This window comes from Trachypithecus francoisi, unplaced genomic scaffold (genome assembly GCF_009764315.1).
Source record: "Trachypithecus francoisi isolate TF-2019V2 unplaced genomic scaffold, Tfra_2.0 Lachesis_group3, whole genome shotgun sequence".
NCBI lineage: Eukaryota > Metazoa > Chordata > Mammalia > Primates > Cercopithecidae > Trachypithecus > Trachypithecus francoisi.
In genome coordinates this window covers 29,307,791-29,333,390 of record NW_022681468.1, presented here as the reverse complement: position 1 = coordinate 29,333,390, position 25,600 = coordinate 29,307,791, and the positions used below count along the sequence as shown (strand labels likewise).

Here is a 25,600-nt window from a genome sequence, read left to right as displayed (position 1 = left end):
TATTGTGCTGTGTGCTTTATATGAGCAGGAACTGGGATTTTGAGAGACTTGTAAATGGCAGAGTTCCATCTTTACCTGGGCTTCTGATAACTGGTACAACTCTCTGTCCCCTATTCAGTCATATGTTGCTTAATGATGGTGATATGTTCTGAGAAATGCGTAATTAGGCGATTTTGTTGCTGTGTGAACATCACAGAGTACTTACACAAACCTAGATGGGATAGCCTACGATATACTTGGGGTATATGGTATAGCCTGTTATTTTCAGAATGTGAGACTGAGGGAGGCTTGAATCTAGGCAATTGTAACACAATGGTGAGTATTTATCTATCTAAACATAGAAAAGGTACAGTAAAAATATGGTATTATTAATATAATGGACCGCTTTTGCATATGTGGTCCATTGTTGACCAAAATGTTGTTATGCGGCACATGACTGTACTGTTTTGCTAGAATAATCCTCCTTTCTCTTCCTCTTCCTGATCAGTACCCAGCACTCTACCTGGCCAGCCCCTTCCCCGCCATTTTTAAAAATCCCCACAGGCTCCCTAAGGAGCAGCCTGGGTTTCTAGGGCTCTGTCTTCCACTTTGAGGGGTTACCTGGGGGGCAGCTCAGCTGGTTAGGGTTAATGGCTGCAGTTTCCCAAGGCTCTTTGGCAGCTTTCCTCTGGATTAGGGACTCTGATGTATGTGCTGTTGGTCTCCAGGCAGGGCTAATTCCATGGATGAGGGGTGAGCAGAGGTGGAAGTCTGGCCAGATTGTCAACGAGGAGTCACAGGTGCCCTTAGTCATGGAGTTGGTGGCTGTGCTGTATTTAGGACCCACTTGCCTAGCCCTCTTCACTTGTAAGGTGGCAGCCAGATTCGGCTTCCCTTACAGTGTCCTGGTGGGGCCAGGTGTGGACTGTATCCAGGGCTGAGCATGCCCTGGGCTGGACTGGGAGTAGGGAAGTGGTTAGAGCAGAAAGAGGGTAGGAGAGCCCCTCCTACCCTGGGGACTGACTCCACCTGTGCCTGCAGCCCCCACAGGGGAGAGATGCCTCCAGCCTCTTATATTCTTTGCTGCCTTCTTTCCAGCACTGATCCAACTTCTCCCCATCCTCCTCTTGTTTACTCATGTGCATTTACTGAGCACTTCCTCTGTGCCGGGTACTGTACCAGCCCCTGGGGTCCCTGCCCCCTGGAGTGCCCTGGCTCTGCCCCTTGGAGTGCCGTTCTCCCATGCTGGCAGGGTCCAGATGAGGTCAGCTCACCCTCTACCAGCCCAGGCTGCATCACAGGCCCAACACTACCTGGAAGCCCTCCTGGAAGCCTGCGGCGATCTGTAGACTTGCTTCTCCTGGTCCTGAGCACCACCTTTGTTTGTTCAGGCATCTGGTTTGTCTCCCTAGACTGTCCCTGAGAAGGGTACCAGATGAGTATTCTGGGAATGGAACAGAAGGATCTGGTGGCTGTGAAGCCATGTGTAGGAGAACTGGGGGCCAGGGAGTGGGATCACCTCCTCCCGGCTGGGCCTCATCCTGCCTTCCCAGCAGCTCTCAATAAAAAATACATTTGTATTAAAAACATAATGAAGAAGAAAAAAACCCATTTCCGCCCCAATAATGCTGACATCAAAAGAAGATTTTTATCAATTATGAGAGAGAGATTTTGGCCATAAAACTGCAATTTAACTAGTGGGAGATGGATGGCAGGAAGCATTGCTGTCAGCGCGGACGGATGGCCTGCCGTTAGTCACTGCGGGAGAGGCAAGGCAATGGTTGAGGTGGCCCTGGCTTGCGCTTCCTGCTGATGGCCCATCTGGCCCGGCCTCCTCCCTGTGACCACTGCCCTCCTGCAGGCCTGTCCCCTCTCTTTGCCCTGCTCCCCGCCTGTGTCCTGCACCTCAAATCCCGGTGTCACCATGTTCTATGTCATCCTGGGTAAGTTTTGTGATTTTGCTGAGACTTGGTTTCCTCGTGTGTAAACAGGGATGATAAGAGAGGCTTTCCATGAACAGGGTGGTGGTGAGGATTGAATGCTGTATCCCAGCCACAGTGCACCGCCTGGTGAATGGTAAATGCCAGTTCACTGTCAGCTGTGCTTATTACGTGTAGAGTCGTTGTGAGGATGAAAGTGGGCAGTAAGACCGGCACCCTCATCTTGTATCCAGCACCTTGCCTGCTGCCTCGATCTTCCTGAGGTTTAACAAATACTGACTCTGTTCACCTTCTGTTCAGTGGCAAGTGCTTTGGACAAAAGTCATCTGGGAGAATCACTCACGGGTCGTGAGGGCTTATAAATCATTTAACGCGACCCCCACATTTCACAGGTGAGGAAACTGAGGCTCAGAGAGGGGCAGTCACTTGTTCAATGACACAACTGGTTGGTGGTAGAAACAGGACTAGAACCCAGGTGCTAGAACCCAGGAATCTGATTCCTGATCTGGTGCTCTTCCTCCTGGACTATTCTGTTTCAGATGGAAGCTCAGTGCCCAGAAGAGAGGGCAGCACTCAGTCAAGCAATCGGGCTGGCCTTGCTGTCAGAGGCACCCAGTGGGCCTCCGCAGCTTTCATTGGCCTTGGGACCTTGTGGTTTCCTGTGGACTTTGAGGAAGCCGTATTTTTCCTAAGTCCAGGATCCTATGGTTCTTTTTGTCCTTCTGCCAGTGGTTTGGGGTGATTATACTAATGTGCTCACCAGTTCACTTTCGGTCCACAGGCTGGACGTGGGGTGCCTCCCCTCTTTTGGGATCTAGTGCACAGCGTCGTGCCCAAGCCCTCTGATCGGCTGGTGTGTCTGGACTGTTCCCTTCCCACTTCCTGCAGATAAAAGGCCTCAGCCCACGGTGGCCCCATTCACTAACCCTGGGAAGGTTGGGGCCCACCACTTGTTGGTTTGCTCACCTAGAGAATACAGATTTGTGGAGCAACTGCTCTTCTCTTACCCATGTGCCACTGCAGCGGGGGATACACAGAATGTTAATGCTGTGCCCCTCCCTCCAAAGCCAAGCAGGCAGAACCCAGCACAGAGGGAGTAATTAGGGAACAATTAAGCCCTCAGCTGTGGGGCTGATGGATGGGAAGTTCAGGGGAAGTTCAGAGGCGGGTTCCTGGTGGTGGGGGTTTGGGCTTTGAACTGGTCCTTGAAGGATGAGTAAGATTTGAGGAGGGGAATTCTGAGGGCACACAGGGTTGGCAGTTGGTGGTGAGTGATGACCACAGGTAATTCAATGCCCAGAGAGCCGACAAGCTGACCTGAAGTGGCAGGGAGCTTTGGTCGGATGGCGTATTGGTTTTCTAGGGCTAGTCCCAAACCTGTGGCTTAAACAACAAATGTATTGTCCCACAGTTCTGGAAGCCAGAGGTCTGACATCAAGGTATCAGCAGGGTGGGTTCCTTCTGAGGCCGTGAGGGAGGATCTGTTCCAGGCCTTGGCCCCAGCTTCTGGGGGTTTGCTGGCAATCTCTGGTGTTCCTTGGTTTGGAGATGCATCTCCCCGATCTCTGCCTTCATCTATCTTCACATGGTATCCTCTTCATGTGGGTGTCTGGCTCTGTGTCCAAATTTCCCCTTTTTATAGGGACACAGTCGTATTGGATTATGATTGTGCTACTCCAGTGTGACCTCATCTTAACTAATTATGAATATATCTGCAATGACGTCATTTCCAAATAAGGTCACATTCTAGGCTGGGGTTAGGACTTCCACATATGAATATTTGGGGGGCACGGTTCAGCCCACAGCAGATGGGTGCATTAGGTCTTTTGTAGTCAGAATCTTAACTCCAGCTTGAACGAGCCAAGGCAGAAAAGGAGATGTGTTGCATTGTAGATAGGGTTGGGCTAGAGTTGGGCCTTGGGGCTCTCTTCTGGGACTCTTGTATCTCTCCTGACAACTTCTCTCTATGCATCAGCTGCTTCCCTCCATGACCAGCTACCATTGGCAGCTTTTACCCTCACGTCTTCTCAGCTTCACACCTAAGAGGGCCTGACCCTGCTCCCCAATTTCAGGACTCCGATTGACTTAGCCTAAGTCAGATGTTGTACTGGCTTAAATAGTGTCTGCTCCACCCCACCCCACTTTTCTTTATAAATTACCCAGCCTCAGGTATTTCTTTATAGCAGCGTGAGAACAGACCAACACAGATGGGTAAAGGCAGACAAGATGGTAGGTATTAGTGTTGGTGGATAATAACATATGGTTGTGTTTATTTGGTACTTGTTATGTAGTGTACATTGGCTGGATGTGTTACAGATATTGTTTTGTAACCTTTACAATAACTGCAAGGCTGGTAGACTACCATTCTGGTTTTCCAGTTGAGGAGGCAGAGGCCCTGAGAGGGTAACAGCCATGTTCACATAGCTAGTAAGAAGCAGAACCAGAATTGGAGCTCTGATGATGACATCTCCACTCTTCCTGCTCTGCAGCTCCTAGCCCTGCAGAAGGGCTGATTTCTGGGGGACAGTAAAGAGAGCCACAGGCATTGGGTCTTGCTGTGGCAAGTTTTAGGGTATCTTCTGAGGCCCCAGGTCTTAGAAGTAAAGTCAAATCGGCTAATAGTGTGTGTGTGTTCTTGTGTGTGCCCAAGACTGATAAAGAGACATTTGAGGCAAAGTGAGCTCATGGTGTAGGATGGATGGAGGGCTCCCAAGGAGGGGCCCTTTGAGGAGGCTCTTTCCATCATCCATATCCAGCAGAGGTGAGCTCTCCCTATGGAGCCTTTTTAGCTGTCTCCCTAAGCTGGGGCAGGTGCCATTTTCCTCCCCTCAACATCTCCCTGGAGCTCAGAGCGTGAGTGTCCCAGGCTGGGCAGTGCGTCAGGAGGCCGTAGCCTGGAGGACAAACGCCATGGTCACGGCTCTTGAAGGACCTGCCTTGGCAGTTGGCCCCATGCCTTATGGGACTGCCACAGGGGTCACAGAGCCCTCATTTCCTCCCTGACTGGAACTCGTGGGCTTCCTTCTCTTCCCCAGGGAGATAGGGAATGGGTCTCCCTGGAGTCTGCTCAAGGTTGGGGCTGTCAGTATGGGCAGAGTGGATGTGATTGCAGTGGCTTCTGATGCCTCTCCCTGTCTCCTCGTGACCCAGAGGCCTGTTCTTCCTGGTGATAGCCCCGGGAGAAGGGATGGCTTGTTAGAGGAGCCTTAGGCCTGCCCACATGTACAATGAACATACGGGCCAACATGGCCAAATGAGTGAGGGATATGTGCTTGTCTTAGTTTGGGCTTTCCTAAAAACAAACAATAATTTGAGTAAAAGTGATTTTGTGGGATGCTCAGATGCTGCCAGTAGGGAAGTGGGGACGTGGTTCAGGAAGGAGGAGGCAGCTGGTAACTCTCTGCTCTTAAACCAGTGGCTACTGTGGGCAAAATCAGGTCAGTCCTGTGGGCAGACTTGGAAATGTTGTCAAATACGTTCCTTTCACCCATCCCACCCAAGGGCCAAGGTAGGATATTCATTCATACAACAACTTTCTAACTTCTCTTTTTTTTTTTTTTTTGTGACAGAGTCTCACTGTGTTGCCCAGGCTAGAGTGCAGTGGCATGATCTCTGCTCACTGCAACCCTCGCCTCCCGGGTTCAAGCGATTGTCCCGCCTCAGCCTCCCAAGTAGCTGGGATTACAGGCATATGCCACCAAGCCAGGCTAATTTTTGTGTTTTTAGTAGAGACAGGGTTTCCCTATGTTGGCCAGACTGGTCTCAACCTCCTGGCCTCAGGTGATCTGCCCATTTTGACCTCCCAAAGTGCCTGGCCCTAACTTCTTTAACTGACAGCTGCTCCTGGGGGCTGATACTTCCTGAGACTTGGAAGTCCCAGGGAGTCTCTGGCACAGATGCAAATCCTGGGGGTTATGCAGGAGCTGGAGGGGAGCAGGTGGAGCACTGTCAGGGCTAGGCCAGCATCATCTCCTACAAGCCTCACAACTGCTCTGTGAAAGTAAGTACTGTTTTTATTATTCCTATTTCACAGAGGTGCAAACTGAGGCCAGAGATGTTAGGTCTCATGCCTGAGTCACTCAGAGAATGTGAGCAGAGTCAGGTCTGGCTTCAGAACCCACGCTTCTAACTCCAGCATTCTGTGGCTCTTTGCAAAGGGTCCTGTGCTTTTCACAAAGGTTTCTCATCCTAGCAGCTTACACCTTCTGTCAGCATTCCTAAACGGGAGGCAGGGCAGGCAGATGAGGAACTCTTGCAGGTCAAGGAACTGAATATTTAGCTTTTCCTCTGTCCTGGGCACGAATTAGATGTTTTCAAACACATGGTCTCATCTAGTCCTCACACAGCTCCGAGAGATTGGCATCCCTTTCCCATCACTTCCAGACATAGGCGCTGAGACTCCGAGACATTAAGTAACTTCCTCAGGGTCACACAGCAGGATGATGGCTGAGCCAGAAACTGAACTTGAGTGTCACCGAACTCCAGAGATACACACTTCAGTTACACAGGCTGCTTCTAAGAGGCAAGTGACCCGGGAGACCTGCCTGTGAGGTTGGGCGGGGCCAGCACCTTTCCTCTGACCCCACATCTTGCCTTCCGCTCTGGGCTGGCCTCTGACCTGTGTTCCTTAAAAGCCAATCATAAGGTGGCCGAGGAGAAGGGGGAAGTGGGGTGTTAGGCTCTTCTCTGTCTTACCCCTGGGAAAGGTGCTATCCCTCTGTGCTCTCCGGTGGGGGGCTGGCCTTGGGGGAGAGTAGGGGTGCCCTTTTGCTCTCCTGCCTGCCTCCTTGGAGCTGGGTCTACTGCTGCCCCCGGGTCCCCTTTCCCCACTCCTTTTTTTGGTTTGAGATGGAGTTTCGCTCTTGTTGCCTAGGCTAGAGTGCAGTGGCGTGATCTTGGCTCGCTATAACCTCTGCCTCCCGGGTTCAAGTGATTCTCCTGCCTCAGCCTCCTGAGTAGCTGGGATTACAGGCGTCCACCACCATGCCCAGCTAATTTTTTGTATTTTTAGAAGAGACGGGGTTTTATCATGTTGGCCAGGCTGGTCTCGAATTCCTGACCTCAGGTGACCTCCCAGCCTTGACCTCCCAAAGTGCTGGGATTACAGGAGTGAGCCACTATGCCCAGCCTCCCCACTGCTTTTAAAAATGTTTTAAGGTTTAATAGTTTTTAGGGTACAGGTGGTTTTTGGTTACATGGGTAAGTTCTTTTGTGGCGATCCTGAGATTTAGTGCACCTGTCGCCTAAGCAGTATACACTGTAACCAGTAAGTAGTCTCTTATCCCTCACCTCTTCCCCACCGCTTTCTACCTGCTGCTGCCACTTGGCAGCAGAGGGAGCCGAGACCTCCACGTCTTGCTGATTTATGTTCACTGTTAAAACAATAATGTTTAATCTGGAAAGGGCTAATCAATTTTTTATGCTGATTATGAATAGGCCAGCTGTGCCTGCTTCTTTATTCATGGAGCTTCAGAAACAAGCCCATTTCCCAGGCCAGGCCTCCTTGGTGATTTATGCCATGGGAGGCCCTGTTCGAGGGGAGCTCATCCGTGGCTTTACCTGTGCCACTTTGGAAGGGAAGCCTCGGCAGCTGCTGGCTTGTGCATGAGTGTGCGTGTGTGTGTGTGTGTGTGCCTGCATGTAACCAGGCAGTGTAGCCTGACCCCAGGTGGAGCACTGGACTGGAATATGTACTTGTGTTTGAATGTGTGCACGTGTGTGTGTGTGTAGGTTTGCTGGGATGATGCTGGGTGATATGCTTTGGCTCTGTCCCCACGCAAATCTCATCTGGAATTGTAGCTCCCCCGTCCTGTTCTTGTGATAGTGAGTGAGTTCTCACATAATCTGATGGTTTTCTAAGGGGCTTCCCCCTTCACTGGGCACTCATTCTTCTTCTTCCTGCCACCATGTGAAGAAGGAAGTGTTTGCTTCCCCTTCCGCCACAATTATAAGTTTTCTGAGGGCTCCCCAGCCACACTGAACTATAAGTCAGTTAAACCTGTTTTCTTTATAAATTCCCCAGCCCTGGGTATGTCTTTATTAGCAGTGTAAGAACAGATGAATACACCAGGCTACCATTCGGATGGAAGGTGGGAGTTACAGGATCATGGCATTAGAAAGGCTAACCAGGATCAAGTACTCGAACACTCCGCTTTTACAAGTGAGGAACTAAGACCCAAGGTGAGGTGACTTCGCTGAGGTCCCATAGCTGGGTGGTGGCAGAGGTGGGACTGTGGGACTAGACTGTCCCCCGTCCCCGTACTCTTGCTGAGAGTGCAGAACTCTTTCCCAGTGGTACAAATAGGGCAAGAGGGTTGGAGGAAGGAACTGCATGGGCGGCTTTGCTTGACTCCTCTTGATTCATCACAACCACCCTGGTGCCTCTGAGGAGCTTACATTTCAGGTACAGAAAGAGTTACAGACTTCACTTTGAAAGAGGTCTGCACTAGAAGAGAGAAGGTTATCTGAGGTTTGGGCTACAGCATTTGGGGATTCTTGGAATCCACAAATAGGGTTGTAGGAGGGGTCGTTGGGGCTTTCTGGAGGAGGTGAGACGTGAGCAGAACTTTAGTGTGGTCAAGAGGAGAATGTACATGAAGGCATGGAGAAGGCCTTTGGGGCAGGACTGAAGATGTCCTTTATAGTATCACCTGAGGGTGGGGTCTGAACCTTGAGGCCAGACTAGAGAGGCCCGTGTCTCCCAGGCTGGGGTGGGGCAGGTGCTGGGTCTGGATGGCTTGGGTGTCTACAGGCAGGGGCTACTGTATGTGGACTCTGTGTGTCCCCTCCCCCTGCTGGGACTTCACCAATCCTGTGTATTCATTGTTTGACTTTGCAGGTATTTATCGCGCTTCTATGTGCTGGCCCCAGGGGTTATGTGGGTGAACAATCTACCATCAGGGCACTATGATCTATTTATAGGGGAAGAGCAGCTGTTAAATGTGTGAGGAGAAAAATAAAGCTTTAATAACACCTGTGATAAAGTGCCCTAGACTTTTCCTCTTGGCACTTGAGTGACTGCAGGGAGGTTGCAGTATTGAAGCTGAGACCAGAGGATGGTTAAGGGACAGGTGGATGGGACAGAGAGAACAAGAATGCAGAGACCTCAGGATGGGAAAGAACCTGGGTCTGTCCAGAGACAGGAGGGGCTTGGTGGCAGCAGGGCAGGCAGAGACCCTGAAAGATGAGGCTGGAGAGCTGAGCTGGGTGTGCTGATGGGGTCCAAGGCTGGTGTGGGGAACAAGAGTAGAACTCACTGGAAGACCAGTTACGGGGCAGTTATGGTCATCCAGGCAAAAGGGGATGGTGGCTTGGACATAGGGAAGTGGAGAGGAGAGGACTGGCATATTTGCAGATGGAAACCACAGGACTCAAGGATAGGTTACATGGAGAGGCGTGGAGGAGGTGGAGGTGCCACAGTCACCTCCCCGGATTCTGGCATGCACAGTGGGGGGTGTTAGCGGGTCATCCTGCTGGCAGTTGGGGAAGGAATTTTGTACAATGCTGGAATTTGCATAGTTGCCCCCTCTTTCCTCAGGGTAGGAGCGAGTGGGTTGTGGTCAGAAGGCTGGCAGGTGGCACTGAGCAATGTAGGGTTCAGCATTGAGAGGCTAAACAGCCTAGGGTCTCTGGTTTCTAGATACTAAAAAAAAAAAAAAAAAGCACCCTGATCTAATGAGAGCTCTGGGGTGAGTGTGTTTCCCTGTTACCGGGTTTGTGGATGGAGAGGCTGTTATTTCTTTCTTTCTTTTTTTTTTTTTTTTTTTTGAGACGGCGGCTCGTTCTGTCGCCCAGGCTGGAGTGCAGTGGCGTGATCTCAGCTCACCACAAGCTCCGCCTCCCGGGTTTACGCCATTCTCCTGCCTCAGCCTCTCGAATAGCTGGGACTACAGGCGCCCGCCAAGACGCCTGGCTAATTTTTTGTTTTTTAGTAGAGACGGGGTTTCACCGTGTTAGCCAGGATGGTCTCAATCTCCTGACTTCATGATCCACCCACCTCGGCCTCCCAAAGTGCTGGGATTACAAGTGTGAGCCACCGCGCCCGGCCGAGGCTGTTATTTCAACAGCTGGAGCTGCTCCTGCACGTCCACCCTGGAGTCCTCATAGGATGAGAGTCTGGCCTGGCCCCACTGCTGTGTGTGAACCAAGGACTGCTGCCTGCGTGTGAGGCGGCAGAGGAAATTGGGCTCCTCGGGAAGAGAGGAAGATGTCGCTTCATCTGAGCAGGGCCGAACATTTGGCCCTGGTGCTGGGAAGGAATGACATTGAGGAGGAAGCCTGGGAGGGAAACAGGGACTGGTTTCAGGTGTCCTCACCTGGCATGGCAGAACTAGGAAGCTGTGATGTTCCCCTTCGTGGTCTCACATCTTGGGGTTCACACTTGACCTATGTTCCCCTCGTCTCACTCCCCAGCTTTCCAGCCCCACTACGACCCTAGAAAATATAGCAAAAGACTTAAAACAGACTTCCACTGAGAGCGTGACACTAGCGCTCTAATCACCAGTCCATAAAGTTTGTAAAGGGCCTGTATGAGGCTCCTATTGGCTGCTGTCACAAATGACCACGCATTGCATGGTTTCAGTCAACACACATTTATTATCTTATCCTGCAGATCAGCAGTCTGAAAATTAAGGTGTTGACAGGGCTGTATTCCTTCTAAAGGCTCTAGGGGAGACTCCCTTTTCTTGCCTTTTCCAGCTTTTAGAAGCCACCTGCCTCCCTTGGCTTGTGGCCCCTTCCTTCATCTTTACAGCCAGTGGTATAGCATCTTCCAGTCTCCCTCTGCCTTTTTCACCCTGTCACCTCTGCACCTGTCATGTCATCTCTTTCTCTAATTCTGGCCCTCCTACCTCCCTCTTATAAGGATTCTTGGGTTGATATTGGGCCCACCTGGATAATCCAGGTTCATCTTTCCACCTCAAAAGCCTTGCCTTTGGCGCACCTGTAAAGTATCTTTTGCCACAGAAGGTGAACATCTTTGGGGGGGCTCATTTTCTGCCTACCACAGGGTCAGATAATAAATGTTTTAGCTGTTGCAGGCCATACCATCTCTCTGTCGCAACTGGTTACCTCTGTAGTGGTGGCACAAGTGCAGCCATAGGCAACATGTCAACGAATGGGCATGCGCCCCAGTAAACCATAGCTCTACCATGGCAGAGAGGGTTGGGTTGCTGACCCCAATGCTGGTGTTCTTAATCACTGCTCTGCTTTCTGGGCTGAGCCAGTAGAGTTATGTTGGCTGCCAACCCCCACCTCCCAAGTGTGGGCTTTGTCTCCCCGGTAGATCCATGGCGCCTGGGTTTACTTCCCTGTAAAATTCTTGGGCACTGCTGGTATCATATGCCAAGTGAATCCAGAAAGCTTTTTTACTGGGTGCAACATCCTTGCGTGTACAAAGAGCTTTGGGGCTGGGTACAGTGGCTTATGCCTATAATCCCAGTACTTTGGGAGGCCAAGGCGGGTGGATCACCTGACGTCAGGAGTTCAAGACCATCCCGGCCAACATGGTGAAGCCCTGTCTCTACTAAAAATATAAAAATTAGCCAGGTGTGGTGGTGCACACCTGTAGTCCCAGCTACTTGGGAGGCTGAGGCAAGCGAATCGCTTGAACCTGGGAGGTGGAGGCTGCAGTGAGCTGAGATCGTGCCACTGCACTCCAGCCTGGGCCAACAGGGTGAGACTCTGTCTCAAAAACAAACAAAAACACAAAGGGTTTTGGTATTCACTTGCTTTTGGCTCTGAGGCAAGCAACATAGTTTAGGCACATTTGCTGTGTAGCATTTTGCTACCTCCTGAAGCCCAGGACGTCTGTCCTGATAGCAAATGGAGCTGCTCTAAGTGAAGGATGCTGTGCTTTGTGGATGTAGGAAAAACTGAGGGTTGTTGGAAAAGTCCTTTGGGGTTTCGTAAGGGTGAGCCTGTCAGGTTTTAGAATTCATGGCCCTCATCAGAAATGAATGTGAGCCTTTGTGGCTGGGCGTTCACCTCAGTGGGCAGGAGCTGTGGATGGGGACCCCTTCTCAAGGGGGAAACGGGGAAACTAAGTCTGGATTCCTAGCTTGGGAGTTGCTGGCCTTTGTATTTCTGGCTCTTTCCAGTCTCTGTATCTCATTCCCCTTATTCATGGTTCATACATGCTGTTCCCCTTTGCCTGGAAGGCTTTTCTACCTCCTGGGTTCAAACTATTCTCCCGCCTCAGCCTCCCAAATAGCTGGGACTACAGGTGTGTGCCCCCATGCCTGGTTAATTTTTTATTTGTTTGTAGAGATGGGGGTCTCATTATGTTGTCCAGGCTGGTTTTGAACTCCTGACCTCAAGCGATCATCCTGTCTTGGCCTTCCAAAGTGCTGGGATTACAGATGTTGAGACACCACCCCTGGCCAGCTTCTCCTTCCTTTCTTCAGCTAGTTAACTGGCTCCTTAGCCTTCAGATCTCCACTCTTTGTCATCTTCTCAGAGAAGCTCTCTCTGCTCTCCCTGACCAGGTTCAGCCCCTGAGCATAGGCTCTTACGGTGCCAGCTCTCCCTTCATTGCCCTTGTCAGAGTTGGCCATTTTACTTTTATTTGTGATTATGTGGTTAGTTTCTGTCTCCTTCCCTTGACTTTTAAGTTCTAGCCATAACTCCAGAGGGTGATGGCTGAACTTTGGACTCACTCCTTAAATGCCCAGTGATTAGCATCATGCCCTGCATGTATTAGTCACTCAGTAAACATTTGTTGGATAGATAAATGAATGACCCGTAGCGAATATATTCTCCTCTATAAAATATAGGCCGTAATATCTCCTCTAACCTCAAGAGAGGGTTGAGAATTACATACAAACATTTTGAAGGGACCAGACCTTACCCAGGTATAAGGAACTACCCATGGTTGAGCATTCAGTCCGTGCAGGGCAAAGATATTCTGACATTCCCTTGTATTGACCCAAGTTCAAATTCAAGGGGGAGGTGGTGAGTTCTCACGTGGGCAGGCTTGCAGTGGTGGTGCAGGGCCCGGCTTGCCTGGGTGCAGGGCCCGGCTTGCCTGGGTCCAATCTCCTGGTCCCACCTCTCTCAACTGTGATGGGGCATAAGCACTTGGCCTCTGGGGCTCAAGGCTGGCTCATTGCCTCAGTATTCGGATCACCCAGGGGTTATCTGCCTGGGCTGGGACCTGGCTCTGGGGGGTCTCTGGCTTCATACTGCATTCTGTCCAGGACCTCTGGTCTCTTTTACCCCAGAGATCTCTGTCACAGGCAGGGACATAGATATGTCACCCTGTGAGGCTATAGGAGTTATTAAGATGGGGAATGCTGAAAGATTAGATTTATGATAGCCAACGGTGGATTATGAAGAATAATTTATCAAATGTCAGTGCCCGTGGCCTACAATTTACAGAAGGTTTGCTTAAACTGAGGAGATCTGATTGGACTGTCCCCTCCCCCACCATGAATGAATGACAGCTCTAATGGATGGCTTCCCAGGCTGGCCAGCCACACTGGGTGTTTATCTGCTTTTTATTAATCATTATTATCACAACATTTCCATAGAGTCCCTTCATCCACAGCTCTCAAGGTACCCAGCACCCGGGAGGCCCCTCAGCCACCGTGAAGGAACTCTAGCCACTTCTGGGAGGTGTTTCAGCTACCCTGGATCAGCTGGAGGGCCCAAAGTCCCCTCTCCCTGATGAGGACAGGGATATTCTAACCTTAATTCCATTCATCCGTTAGGAAATACCTACCGAGTCCCATCAGGTATAAGGTGCTTTTGATACAGTGCTGAGCAAAAGCAGATGTCTGTAGTCTAGAAAAGAAGAGGAAAATTAAGCAAATATAAAGAGGTAAATGAGCAGCCGTGGCGATTGCTCTCAAGGAAGGTGCATGAACCCTGAGAATGTACGCAGGGGAGGCTTCTCTGAGGAGGTGATGGTTCAGCTGTGATTGGAAGAATGAGTGGGGGAAGGGAGCCTTTTGGCCAGAGGGGGACAGTGTGTGCAAAGGCCCCATGGGGCATGCAGAGAGCATGTTGGTGGCTGAACGAGGTCATATGTTACTAGTGGAGGGAGGAGGGTGGGGCAGAAGAGGTAGGCCGGGTCAGACCCCATGGGTCGTGTTCAGGATTTGGGCTCTGGGAAGCTGGTGTAGTGACTTATGTAGAGAGATCAGCTTAAGTTTGGGAAACTCACCCTAGCTGCATATGGAGGCTGGATTGGAAGAGAAAGGGCAGGCCAGTGAGGAGGTCATTGCAGTCTCTGGGGAAATGAGGATGGTGGTTAACACTCACTGATGGAACCAGACTGAGAGGCCAGAACTGCTGACTCTGTGCCCAGCACTCTCATTGTAGCACTCTGCCCTCATAACTGGAGGCATCGCATGAGTCACCCACTGCTACTGCAGTTATTGGGGGGCTACTATAGGCTCTATTCTAGACCCTTTATGTATGTGGTTTCATATGACCCTATGAGGTCAATATTAAAATAACCATTTTACAGATAAGGAAACTGAAGTACAGTGGATTTGAGCCTTGGCAGTTTGACCTAGAACCTGCACTGGAATCACCAAGCCTTATAGCTTCTCAGGCTAGACTGTCCTGACGAGCTGCTGGGCGTGTCTCAGAGTGCACACACAGCCATCCTGGAGTATGGGTGCCCCTGGCTTCTTTTTTCCCTACCTGTCAGCCGCTGGTCACCATCTTGAGGGAGGAAAGAAGCTTGGTCTGACCTGTGATGCCCTTGACAGAGCCATGTGGGCAATGGCCTTGTGCCAGGAGGCCCTTCAGCAATTGGCAAGCATTGTGCCAGCCTCAGTGCAGGAACAGTTTTGTAATTTCTGGGGTTGGCCCTTGTCAGGAGGGCCTCAGGTTCTGCTGCTGGCCCTTCATTTTCTTTTCAGCTTGGCAACAGCAATAGCTAGTGGCTCTGCAGAACCAGTAGTTTGATCTTTTGGAACCCCAGAAAGAACACAAACTCCATGGAAGACAAGGTCGGAGTGTCCTTGAGCTGTTATTGCCATTATTATTTTTATTATAATAAATTGCTCTGAGTGGAAAGCTGGTGATGAGGGGTATTCCCACCTTGAGGCAGGGCAGCTGTTGAGTGGGGTGGAGGTCCGGACAAGGAGTGAGGAGGGAGAGTGACACTTGATGCCTGTTCTCCCCTCTGATCACCATGGTCACATCAGAGGTGTCCCCTTCTTACCTTGCTGGACATTTCTTTCAGGATTGGAGGAAGCAGCAATGTGCAGGAAGCACTGTCTCCAGCAGGCCCTGCTAAAATACAAGTGTGTTTTTCTGAGAGGCTGTTGCCTCCTCATGGCCAGAGACTATGTTAAGTACACTCTATGTAATTAACATGGTTCCTGTCATATGATGGTCCTGCAGTAAATATGTGTTGACTGGTCGGCTTAGGCTAAGGAATAGCAAATTGGTTTCATTTCATATATGAACTCTGGTCAATTTGTAGTGGCTGCCTGGGGCACTGTGTTGAGATTCCAGGGCACCACCTGGGCTCATCAGGAATGGACTAGTGATGTCTGGCATCTAGTAATAGTTACTAGTATTAGTTAGCTATTGCCACATAACAAATTACCCACATCCCACCTCCAAAACTTAGTGACTTAAATCAATAAACATTTGTTATCTTACAGTTTCTGTGGGTCAGGAATTTGGGAGGCTCTGGCTGAGTCGTGAGGTTGCAGTCCTATGGAGGCCTGGCAGGGGCTGGAGGATTGTTTCCAAGATGGCTCACTGTTGTCAGGAGGCCTCAGTTCCTTGCCACATGGACCTCTCTGCAGTCGGCATGAGTGTCACCATGTCATGGTAGCTCACTTCTCCCAGAGCAAGCAATCCAAGGGTGAGTGAGAGGCTTGTCACCACCTTTATGACTTAGTCTTGGAAGTCACACACTATCACTTCTTCCATGTGTTCTTTGTTGGGAGTGGGTCATTAATTCCAGCTCGCACTAAAGGGAGGGGAATAGGTGCCCCCTCTCAAAGGGAGGAATATTTAAACATTTGTGGACATGTTTCATTTAGTTAATTAATTTTTAACATCCAGTTGGTACCAAAATATTCTGTTAACACCATGCTTAGGACACTCCAGTGGTTTCTCACCCTTTTTCTCCCTAATAATTAATTAATTATAGAGACAGGATCTTGCTATGTTGCCCAGGTTGATCTTGAACTCCTAGTCTCAAGCAGTCCCCTTGCTTCAGCCTTCCAAAGTGCTGGGATTACAGGCATCAGCCTCCATACCTGGCCATTGTGAACATATTTTAAAACTACCACGGGGAAGTGAGTGTGCTTGTGCCACTTACTTGCTGTCACCGTCAGGTGTCACCTTGGAAGATATAGGAATAATCCTGAAGAGGTGGGTTACAAATCAGACCTGTTTAAAGGGGAGGGGCAGGAATTGCAGCAAAAGCGGGTATTGGCTGATAGGGCAATGATAAGATATAGGGTATCTGGGGCAGGCCCCTGGGAAGTGGTGCAGGGAGAACTGGATGGGTTCCAAATGGAGGTGGTGGAGAGGTGGTGGTGGGTTTTCTGCCCAAGGCAGACATCAGAGCTTTGCAGAGTCCTAGATAGCTGGAGTTATTGTGTCTGCCTTAGGCTGGGGGTGGGAGAAGGGGGTGAAACTCTCTCCAACCACTTCCATTAGTGCAGACGGAGACTTGTCTCTGCTCACCGGGCTCCAGTGGATGGCAGCTGGCACCCAGCCAGGTGTAGGGCAGGCCAACTCGAGACTGCAGGAGCCAGATGTTGTTTGCTGCTGATGCCATGGTAACCTGCCCCGATTTGGTTCTGCCCCAGGTGCCCTAAGTGGGAACTGCTTGGTCTTGGCGTCCAGGCCTGGGCTTGCCTGCTTTGAGGCAGGCTTCCGTCTGCATCTGGAGCCAGGCAGTTCGGGGTTTGTGAGATGCATTATTGATACGGTGATGTAGTTTCTAAAACCAAAATTGGCCTGACGTGACCGAGTATGGAACAACAGGCTGGAGTATTTGAAAATGGGCCATCTTGGAAGAATTCAGCCATCCCCCATCCTGTGACTGGGGAGCCCCTTCCCTGAGGGCCCCGAGGCTGGCCACGCTGCAGCATCTGGAGGGGCTGTTTAAGATACTCTAAGCAAAACTCCCCAGGAGGCATAGTGTGGTTTCTCCAGAAGATCCTGACTTCCTGTCCCCTTATTTTGGTCTTGGCTGGTGCTTGGCTGCTCAGTGTAACAGTTTGGTAACACTGCCCTGGCTTCATGGGACTCTGCAGGGTGAAGTTTCTGGATAGTCTCTTACTCTGCCCTTTGACTCGGGTATGATGTCACTTGGTCTCCTGATTCCCAGGCTCATGAAGCCAGACTGCTGAGGACTTAACTGCCCCGGATTTGCCAAGCCCCTAGGGGATGACACATTTTTTCTTACGCCCCTGGTGCTTTTTTGCTCATTAAACGACAAACACTTCCCTGCTTCACACACACACACGCGCACACACACACACAAACACACACACAGAGAGAGAGAGAGAAGAGAGAGAGAGAGAGAGAGAAAGAAACCAAACAATAAAAAGCCAGAGAAACTCTTTTTCTGATTATTTTTCCTTTTCCAGACAGGGACATCGATATATTTGAATCATGGGCCGACAGTAATTAAAAAGCATGTAACTAGTCATATTAAAATGCAGTTGTTTTACTTAACTGATTTTGCCGCTAGACCCAGAGCGGAGGGGTGGGGGAAGAAAGAAACAGGGAAAGAAAGGCTTAGAAAGGGAGGCAAGTTTCTGTGAGTGACTGGAGGCAGCTGAGGGCCCTGCTTGAATCTAATTGCTGCAAATGCTGCAGTTTGTTTCTGGTAATGGTTTTCTGCTGAAAGGGCTGGGGGACGAGGCCTGATTGGAGGGGGTGACATTTGTTTCAGCTGCATGGGGGGTATAATTCTGCTTTCGGGACAGGGTCTATTTTTCCTTACCATCTATCAGCATAAAGTACTTCCACTGAACACTTTGAATCAAGGTTCCATTTAGAGATACTTTATTCATATTTAATTACAGGCTGTAGCACCAATCTTTAATTACCCTTTTTATAAGCCAGCTAGGAACATCCACTAGCAATCAATTATCATGTGTGTGTATGTGTGTGTGCTTGCTTAAGCACAGGAGGGTGTGGGCGTGTGACTTGCTTCCTGATAGAGAAGGAAAAGATGGCTGCAGGGACACTGGGGAGGGGGTGGGGTAGGGTGTCTGTGTGACAGGTGTCCAGTGCCCAGTGAGGGGTGCATCCTCCTTCCCCCTGCCTGTCTTTGTTTCTGCTGGTGGTACTGGGGATGTGGGCAAGTCCTCACAGCTGGGTCTTGTTCAGATGCTGAGTTGGCCACTGGGCTTGGGTGCTCTCTTGAGGTCCCCTTGATTCACCTGGTGGGGATGGGGAATTGTGGGAGGCCTCCTTCATGTCCTCTGGGGATGTGGTGGACCAGACTTCCTCTCACCCTAGAGATTAGGATCTGCTCACCTCAGCTCTTTCTTTTCCTCACCTCCCTGCGGGGTGCTCTTGGCAGCTGTTCCTGCTACACAGTCCTAGTGATGCCATGTCACTCTTCAGTTGCAACGACTCTGCAGTGCCCCTGCAATGACACGGGCTTGCAGACTGGTTGTCCTTCTCAGACAGTAAGCACATGTTCCTGGGAGTCAGGTGGTGGCTTGGGGGTAAGGAGTGAGGCCAGATGACCCCCAAATCCCTTTTCAGTGGGAAGATTGGGCCATTTTAGCTGCCTGGGAAATGAGGGTGTGAGTTCACAGCTCTGCTCCAGAAAACCCTCTGCTTGGTGCTCCTTCAGGAACTCCAGAGAGCTTGCAAAGGGACTTGGTGTTGATCTCATTATGTAACAGCTGGGGACATTGCCGAGGCTTTACTTTCCCTTCCATTCCTGGGTCCCTGTCCCAGCAAGGGGGTGGGGAGGGGACGGAACTCACACTTACTGGGTCTCTTAGGGGTGCTGGGCACCATGTCTGTGTTTTTTTCGCTTATGCCTGCTGGGGCCTGAGAATACTATGTCCTTCAGAGCCCCTTCTGTTGTGTGTGGCAGAAAACTGAAACTGACCTAAGCAGACAAAGGAATCACAGGGTCGGTACTCAGGCATGGCTGGATCGAGAGGCTCAAACATTGTGGCCTGGGTTCACTCTCTCTGTCTCTTGGTACTCTGCTTTCTTCTTTGTTGCTACTATGTGACCCTCAGCAGTTCTACCCCAGGCTTATATTTTTATGTCAAGTTCCATTGAGAAAAACATCCCTTCTGTATCAAACAAAAGTAAAATGATTTTGTCTGATTGGACCAGTTGAGTTACCTGTACAGCTCTGAACTAATGCACATGGCCAGAGATATTCAGGGTCCTGATTGGCCAGGCCAGGGCCTCACACCTGCCTTGGAGGAACAGGTGTGCCTTTTCTATTTTGGAAAGCTGCATGTTTGAGGTCTTTAGATTCATAGAAATGTGGGAACAGGAAGGTCTAGCCATTTCAAAGGGAATAAAAAGTTGATTCAATTCTTCTCCAGTGGAATAGTGGATTCAGTCATTCAACAAATTTGTTTGGCACCAACTAGTCCCAGCTGTGTTCTAGGGAGTTGCAGGGAATTCAGCAGGGAACAGAACAGACAAAAATCTTTGCCCACTTGGAGCTGATGTCCTAATGGGGTTTATAGGGATGATGATCCCGTTGTTTCCCCATCCCAAGTCCAGGCCCAAGATAAAGGGTTCTTATGCTGAGAAACTCAGGGTGATTGGGTGGATGACAAGGGAAGAATTTTGCCATTGGGAGTCTAGAACTCACGAAGGAGGAGGAAAGACAAGTGTGTTTTTGGGGGAGCAGGGAGAACCAGACACTGGGAGAGATACAAATAACAAACCAACCAGGATGAAGGGGGCCAGGGAAGTGAATCCCATACCCATCTCTCCTGACAGAGAAGCATAGGCCTTTCCTCATGTGACCTGGGCCTTTGGTCTGGGCAGGATGTTGATAAATGGGAATGGAGTTTAGTGAAAGCTACAACAATGATGACAGGGCTGGAGGGAGTGATTTATGAGAGGAGTTTAGGAAAGTGATGGTGTAGCCTAGCAAATGGGGTGAGGATGGTGGCTGTGGGTCATGTGACATCTGAAGTCCAAGGAGAGGGGTGGAGGGGCAGGGCAGCGTGGCTGCTGCAGTAAAGGGGACTGAGGGAGGAAGGGCTGCGCAGACTGAATAGACTTCAAAGCATGAGGGCCTAGGAGGGTGGGCCAGGAGAGCAGGAATCTATACATGCTTGTGCATGTGTGTGTGCATGTCTGGACTTTCCAGGATTGTGAGGCTGTACAGAGGCTTAAAGAAATGGAGGGGATTAGGATTTCAGCCTTGGCCAATCTTGGAAAAGACCTTTAGGGGCCTCTTTCCTAGTTGGCAGAATATTTGGATCTAGACCATGTAGGTGTGACCACTCAAGTCAGGGAATTTTATTTCCTTGAGGAATATTGGTATGGCATTTCTAAGAGGGAAGGAGGGAAGGAAGAAAGAAGAAGGAAGAGTAAGGAGTATATTTTCCACTTCATAGGAAAAGAAAGGCACAGAAAAGGCAAAGGGCTTTGCTCAGGCCTACTTTGAGTGGCATCGCAGGTGATGACCTAGAGCAAAGTTCTGGCTTGCAGCCCTGGGGTCTCTGCTCGAGCGGCCAGGCTGGGAGTGGACTTGGTGACCCATGTTGAGGCTGCTGCTCAGGCAGGAACAAAAGGTGGTTGTTGGTCTGGGGCCTCCGCCCAGGATTCTTTGAGCTCCCCTGGTTGGTAGAATGGAAACGTCCTCTGTCTGATCCCTGTCTGGGGCTGAGATACTGGGCTGCCCCGGGCCCACGTTCTGTTAATGCTGGATTGTCCATATGTGAGAGCCCAGGAGGCACAGCGGTAGATAGTGCAATGGGCAGATAAAACTCAGTTCTGAATAGCACTTCTTTAACCTTTGATGGAGGTGCTTAGGGGCCCGTGCACAGGTATGAGGATGTGCCTTCCATGCACATCTTCTGTCCCCCTCCCTCTATATGCCTACCGTTCGTGAATGTCCAGCAGCGGAGGACCAGGCAAGACCTGGTCCTGGTACACAACTGATAAAGCAAAAAATCTGTCCTTGGGGCTGGGTGCAGTGGCTCATGTCTGTAATCCTAGCACTTTGGGAGGCTGAGGTGGGCGGGTCACGTGAGGTGAGGAATTTGAGACCAGCCTGCCAACATGGTGAAACACCATCTCTATTAAAAAATACAAAGATTAGCTGGGTGTGGTGTCACACACCTGTAACCCCAGCTACTCAGGAGACTGAGGCAGGAGAATTGCTTGAACCTGGGGGGTGGAGGCTGCAGTGAGCCAAGATCATGCCACTGCACCCCAGCCTGGTCGACAGCGTGGGACTCTGTCTCAACACACTCACACACACCACACACACACCACACACACACACTTTCTCTATCTCTCTCTCTCTCTCTCCAATCTGTCCTGGGGGCGGAGGCTGCAGTGAGCCGAGATCATGCCACTGCACTCCAGCCTGGTCTATATCACGCGACTCTGTCTGTCTCAACATACACACATACACACACACACACACACACACACACACACACACACACAAATCTGTCCTGGGGGCACTAGGCATCCCTGACTCTGGCCCGTCTTCCTGACTGCCTCTCACTGAACTGGGTCACTTTTTTAATCGCTCTGTTCTCTCTCTACTCCCGACAGATCCATGATTTGTTCCAGAGCTTCGACGACACCCCTCTGGGGACTGCCTCCCTGGCCCAGGTCCACAAGGCAGTGCTGCATGATGGGCGGACGGTGGCTGTGAAGGTCCAGCACCCAAAAGTGCGGGCTCAGAGCTCGAAGGACATTCTCCTGATGGAGGTGAGAACCCTCCCCTCCCTTTCTCCTTTCTGTGTCCTCGGTCCACATTTCCCTGGGATCCAGGCTGCCTAGATGGAACTGGTTCAGGCTGGTGTGGAGTGTGGCCCTTCGAGCAGCAGAGTGGGAGAGGAGAGCTGAGATCACTTCAGAGGAGGTGTTATAACGGCTCCGTGACCACAAAACCCTGTGGCAGCTTGGGTTAGTTCTTGATTTGTCCCTGGGAACTGCCTGTGATAGTCTCGAAACACACTGAGTGGCTGCTAGGGGCCAAGGGGACCTCAGGGGAGGGATGTTGTAGAAATGAGCCAAACCAAAGGTGTGTTTTTTTGTTTGCCAAAGGGGTAGACAAAATTACATCTTAATTTGTTAAATTGTAACAAGAGGGAGCATGTGGTCAACAGGGATATAAAAAATGACATACAGATCATGTAGAAATATCTATGCAGGTTGCAGGTTTGCTTCTCTGGTACTTACTTGGAATGAACAAATTCACCTGTCTGAATAGTCCTAGGAAAACCCTTAGTGGACTTTTCTAGCTCTGTGCTCAGACTAAGGGCAGAAGAGGCGGAGCGGCCACTGCTTGAGTCAGTAGCCATCACCCCCAATGGGGAGGTCAGCAATCTGTGTAATTTGTCAGTATGTTCCTTTCTTTCCTTTTCTTGTTTCCCTTCCTTTGCTCCCCTTCCTTACTCTGGACTCTTAGTTTATTCTTTCAACTCACTTTAACCAAACTTGATGCCTATGTTGAGGGTCTTCTGCACCCTGTGCTAGGTGGGTGCTGGGGACACGAGAGTGAGTGAGCCCCATCTTCATCTTGGGACAATCCTCATTTAGTGGAGACAGGCATGTAAATAGTCACAGTGTGTTTGCACAGTGCCATGTAGCACTGTGCCTGGATGGATGGGGCACCAAGGGGGTTGCAGCAAGATGGTGACTCTTGAGATAGCCAGGCAGCGGAAGGACAGCCCAGCGAGCGTGAGGGCCTGACTGCTTGGAGGACAGAGTGTATTTGGATAACTTCAACCTGTTCTGATGGTATGAGCTCGAAGTGGAGATGAGGCTGGGAAAGTAGGTAGGATAGAACACGAGGGGTTTGTATTCCAGGCTAAGGCATAGAATGGTATGCATGGCCAACACTCACTACATATTTGTGGATCTGGGCAGATCTGAGTTTTTTCCTGTAGTCATTGGGAACCATTTAAGAATTTTAATTAGGGGACTGTCATGATCAGATTTGCATTAGAAATAAAAATCTGTTGGGAGTCTGGAGGATGGATCGGAAGGCAGAAAGACTGTAGCCAGGAGATGAATTGAGGGACTGCTGCATTGGTCTGAGAGAGAAATAATGATGTGAAGTGAGGAGTGTAATGGGAGTAAGGGAGATGGATGGGTTCAAGGGACAGAATAATCAGGATTTGTGACCAGCTTTACACATGGGGTGGGGGCAAGGACTGGTATGAATGAGAAGGAGACAAATATCTTAGGTTTCTGGCTTAAGTGATTATGTTTAGGCATATTTAACTATATATGGTAGTTCCCCTTTATCTGTAAAGATACATTCCAAGACCCCCAGTGGATGCCTGAATCCTCAAATAGTGCCCAACCCTATATACACTGTTTTTTCTTATACATACTGATATGGTTTGGCTATTTCCCCACCCAAATCTCATCTTGAATTGTAGCCCCCATAAGCCCCACGTGTTGTGGGAGGGACCCGGTAGGAGGTGATTGAATCATGGGGGCAGGTCTTTCCCATGCTGTTCTCGTGACAGTGAGTAAGTCTCACAAGATCTGATGGTTTTATAAAAGGGCAGTCCCCTGCAAAGGCTCTCTTGCCTGCCACCATGTAAGATGTGCCTTTGCTTTTCCTTGGCCTTCTGCCATGATTGTGAGGCCTCCCTAGCCATGTGGAACTGTGCATCCATTAAACCTCTTTCTTTTATAAATTATCCAGTCTCAGGTATGTCTTTATTAGCAGCGTGAGAACAGACTCATACACATACATACCTGTGATAAAGCTTAATTTATAAATTATGCATAGTAAGAGACTAATAATAAAATATAATTATAAGATATAATTATAATAAGAGTGAGGTGAATGTGGTCTCTTTCTCAAAATGTCTTATTGTATTGTACTCACCTATTTTCAGGACACAGTTGACCTTGGATAACTGAAACCTTGCAAAGCAAAACTATAGAGAAGGGGGACAACTATTTGTCAGTCAAGGTATAGTTGGTGAAAAGAATTTGCTCTACGTATTTCAAACAGGGAGTTTCACACAGAAAATGGAGTTTACAAATGATGTAATGGCCAAAAAGCCAAATGGGATGGAGAGACAATTGCCAACAGCAGGAAGCCAAGGCCACCCTCAAGGCAGAGGACAAAGAGAAGATGTAGTTCTCTAGATCCCAGGGCCAGGGACCATGGATAGTAGCGGAGACTGTGGTGAGCTTGTTCCCTGGGAGCCAGATCACAGACATAGGGCCCTTCACTTGGGAGTGGGAGCCACAGATGCTGTTTGAGGCAGAAGAGTTTCCATCTCCTCTTGCCTCCCAGTATGTTGGTATCCCTCAGTGTTGCCTCCGGGCAAAACCTAGCTGGCAGCAAGTTGGCAAGGGAGCCTGGGAAATGGAAGTTCTCAAGAGAGTAAGGGGATTGGGATGCATCTCGAAACAAAGTGAAATGGTCAGTGCAGCAACCACGTAGGGTAAAATAGTGCTCTTGGCAGTTTTGGATACGGATATCCTTGTTGGTCTGGAGTCCAGGCTGGAATACAAATTCAGCATTTATGAGTAAAGATACTCTTGATAGATGAATCTGGGGGAATAGTTGAGATCACTCAGAGAATGTATATGGAGTTTAAAAGACAGCAACAAGAAGAAAGAAGGCAAGGGAAAAAACTGTGCAAAACATTGTTTGGGGGGTGAGCCCAAGAGGATAAGTTCATGAATGGGACTAAGAAAGCATGATCAGAGCGACTGGAGGAGAACCAGATTGTGCAATGCTGCTATATTCAGTGGAGAAAAGTTAAAGATGAAAGCACTATATTAGTTATCTGATGCTGCATAATGAGTCACCTCAAAACACAGTGGCTTAAAACAACAGTCATGTGTTTTGCTCATGAATTCTCAGTTTGGCCAGGGCTGGGTAGAGAAACTCATCTGTTTTATGCAGCACTAGCTGGAGTAACTTGACTGGGGGCCGGAGTGGCTCATTCTCTGGCTGGCAAGTTGGTGCTAGCTGTTGTCTGGGAGCTTAACTGGGGCTGTGGGCCAGGGCCTTAGTTCCTCTCCACATCAGCCTCTACATGGCTGCTTGGTCTTCCTCACAGCATGGCGGCTGAGTTCTAAGAGCAAGTGACCCAAGAGAATAAGGCTGAAAGTACATCACCTTGGAAGCCACATAGGATTACTTCTTTCCTACTCTTTTGAATGAAGCAGTCACAAAGGCCCCCTTAGTTAAGTTCAGGGTTGGGGAAATAGACTCTGCCTCTTAATGGGAGAGTGGCAGCATTCTAGAAGTGAATTAGAATGGGAGGTACTGTGGCAGCCATTTTGGAAAACATAGTCTGCCAGAATTCCTCAACGTTGTCAAATGGGAGATCAAATCAGTAAAGCACTGGAAAGGGTATTTTGGATTTGGTGATTCAGGGTGGTTAGGAAGAGCAGCTACAATGGCGTGATCAGGGTGAAAGAGAATTGAGACTCAAGGAAGTGGAGACTCTTCGCAGAGAATGTACTCTTTTCAGATATTTAGTTGTGGAAGGTTCGGGAGAGTTAGGGTAGTGGTCAGAGCAGAGCATAGG

The 25,600-nt window shown here is 49.8% G+C and overlaps 1 protein-coding gene across 3 annotated transcripts in view; it reads left to right on the top strand.

Moving 5' to 3' along the window:
* Positions 1 to 25,600, top strand: part of ADCK1 (aarF domain containing kinase 1) — a 131,497-nt gene that overhangs the window by 62,576 nt on the left and 43,321 nt on the right. For all 3 annotated transcript variants that reach the window (XM_033187263.1, XM_033187262.1, XM_033187261.1), the window contains one exon: positions 21,636 to 21,794. In XM_033187263.1, the coding sequence (XP_033043154.1) occupies positions 21,636 to 21,794 (159 nt within the window). The remainder of the gene's footprint in view (positions 1 to 21,635; positions 21,795 to 25,600) is intronic.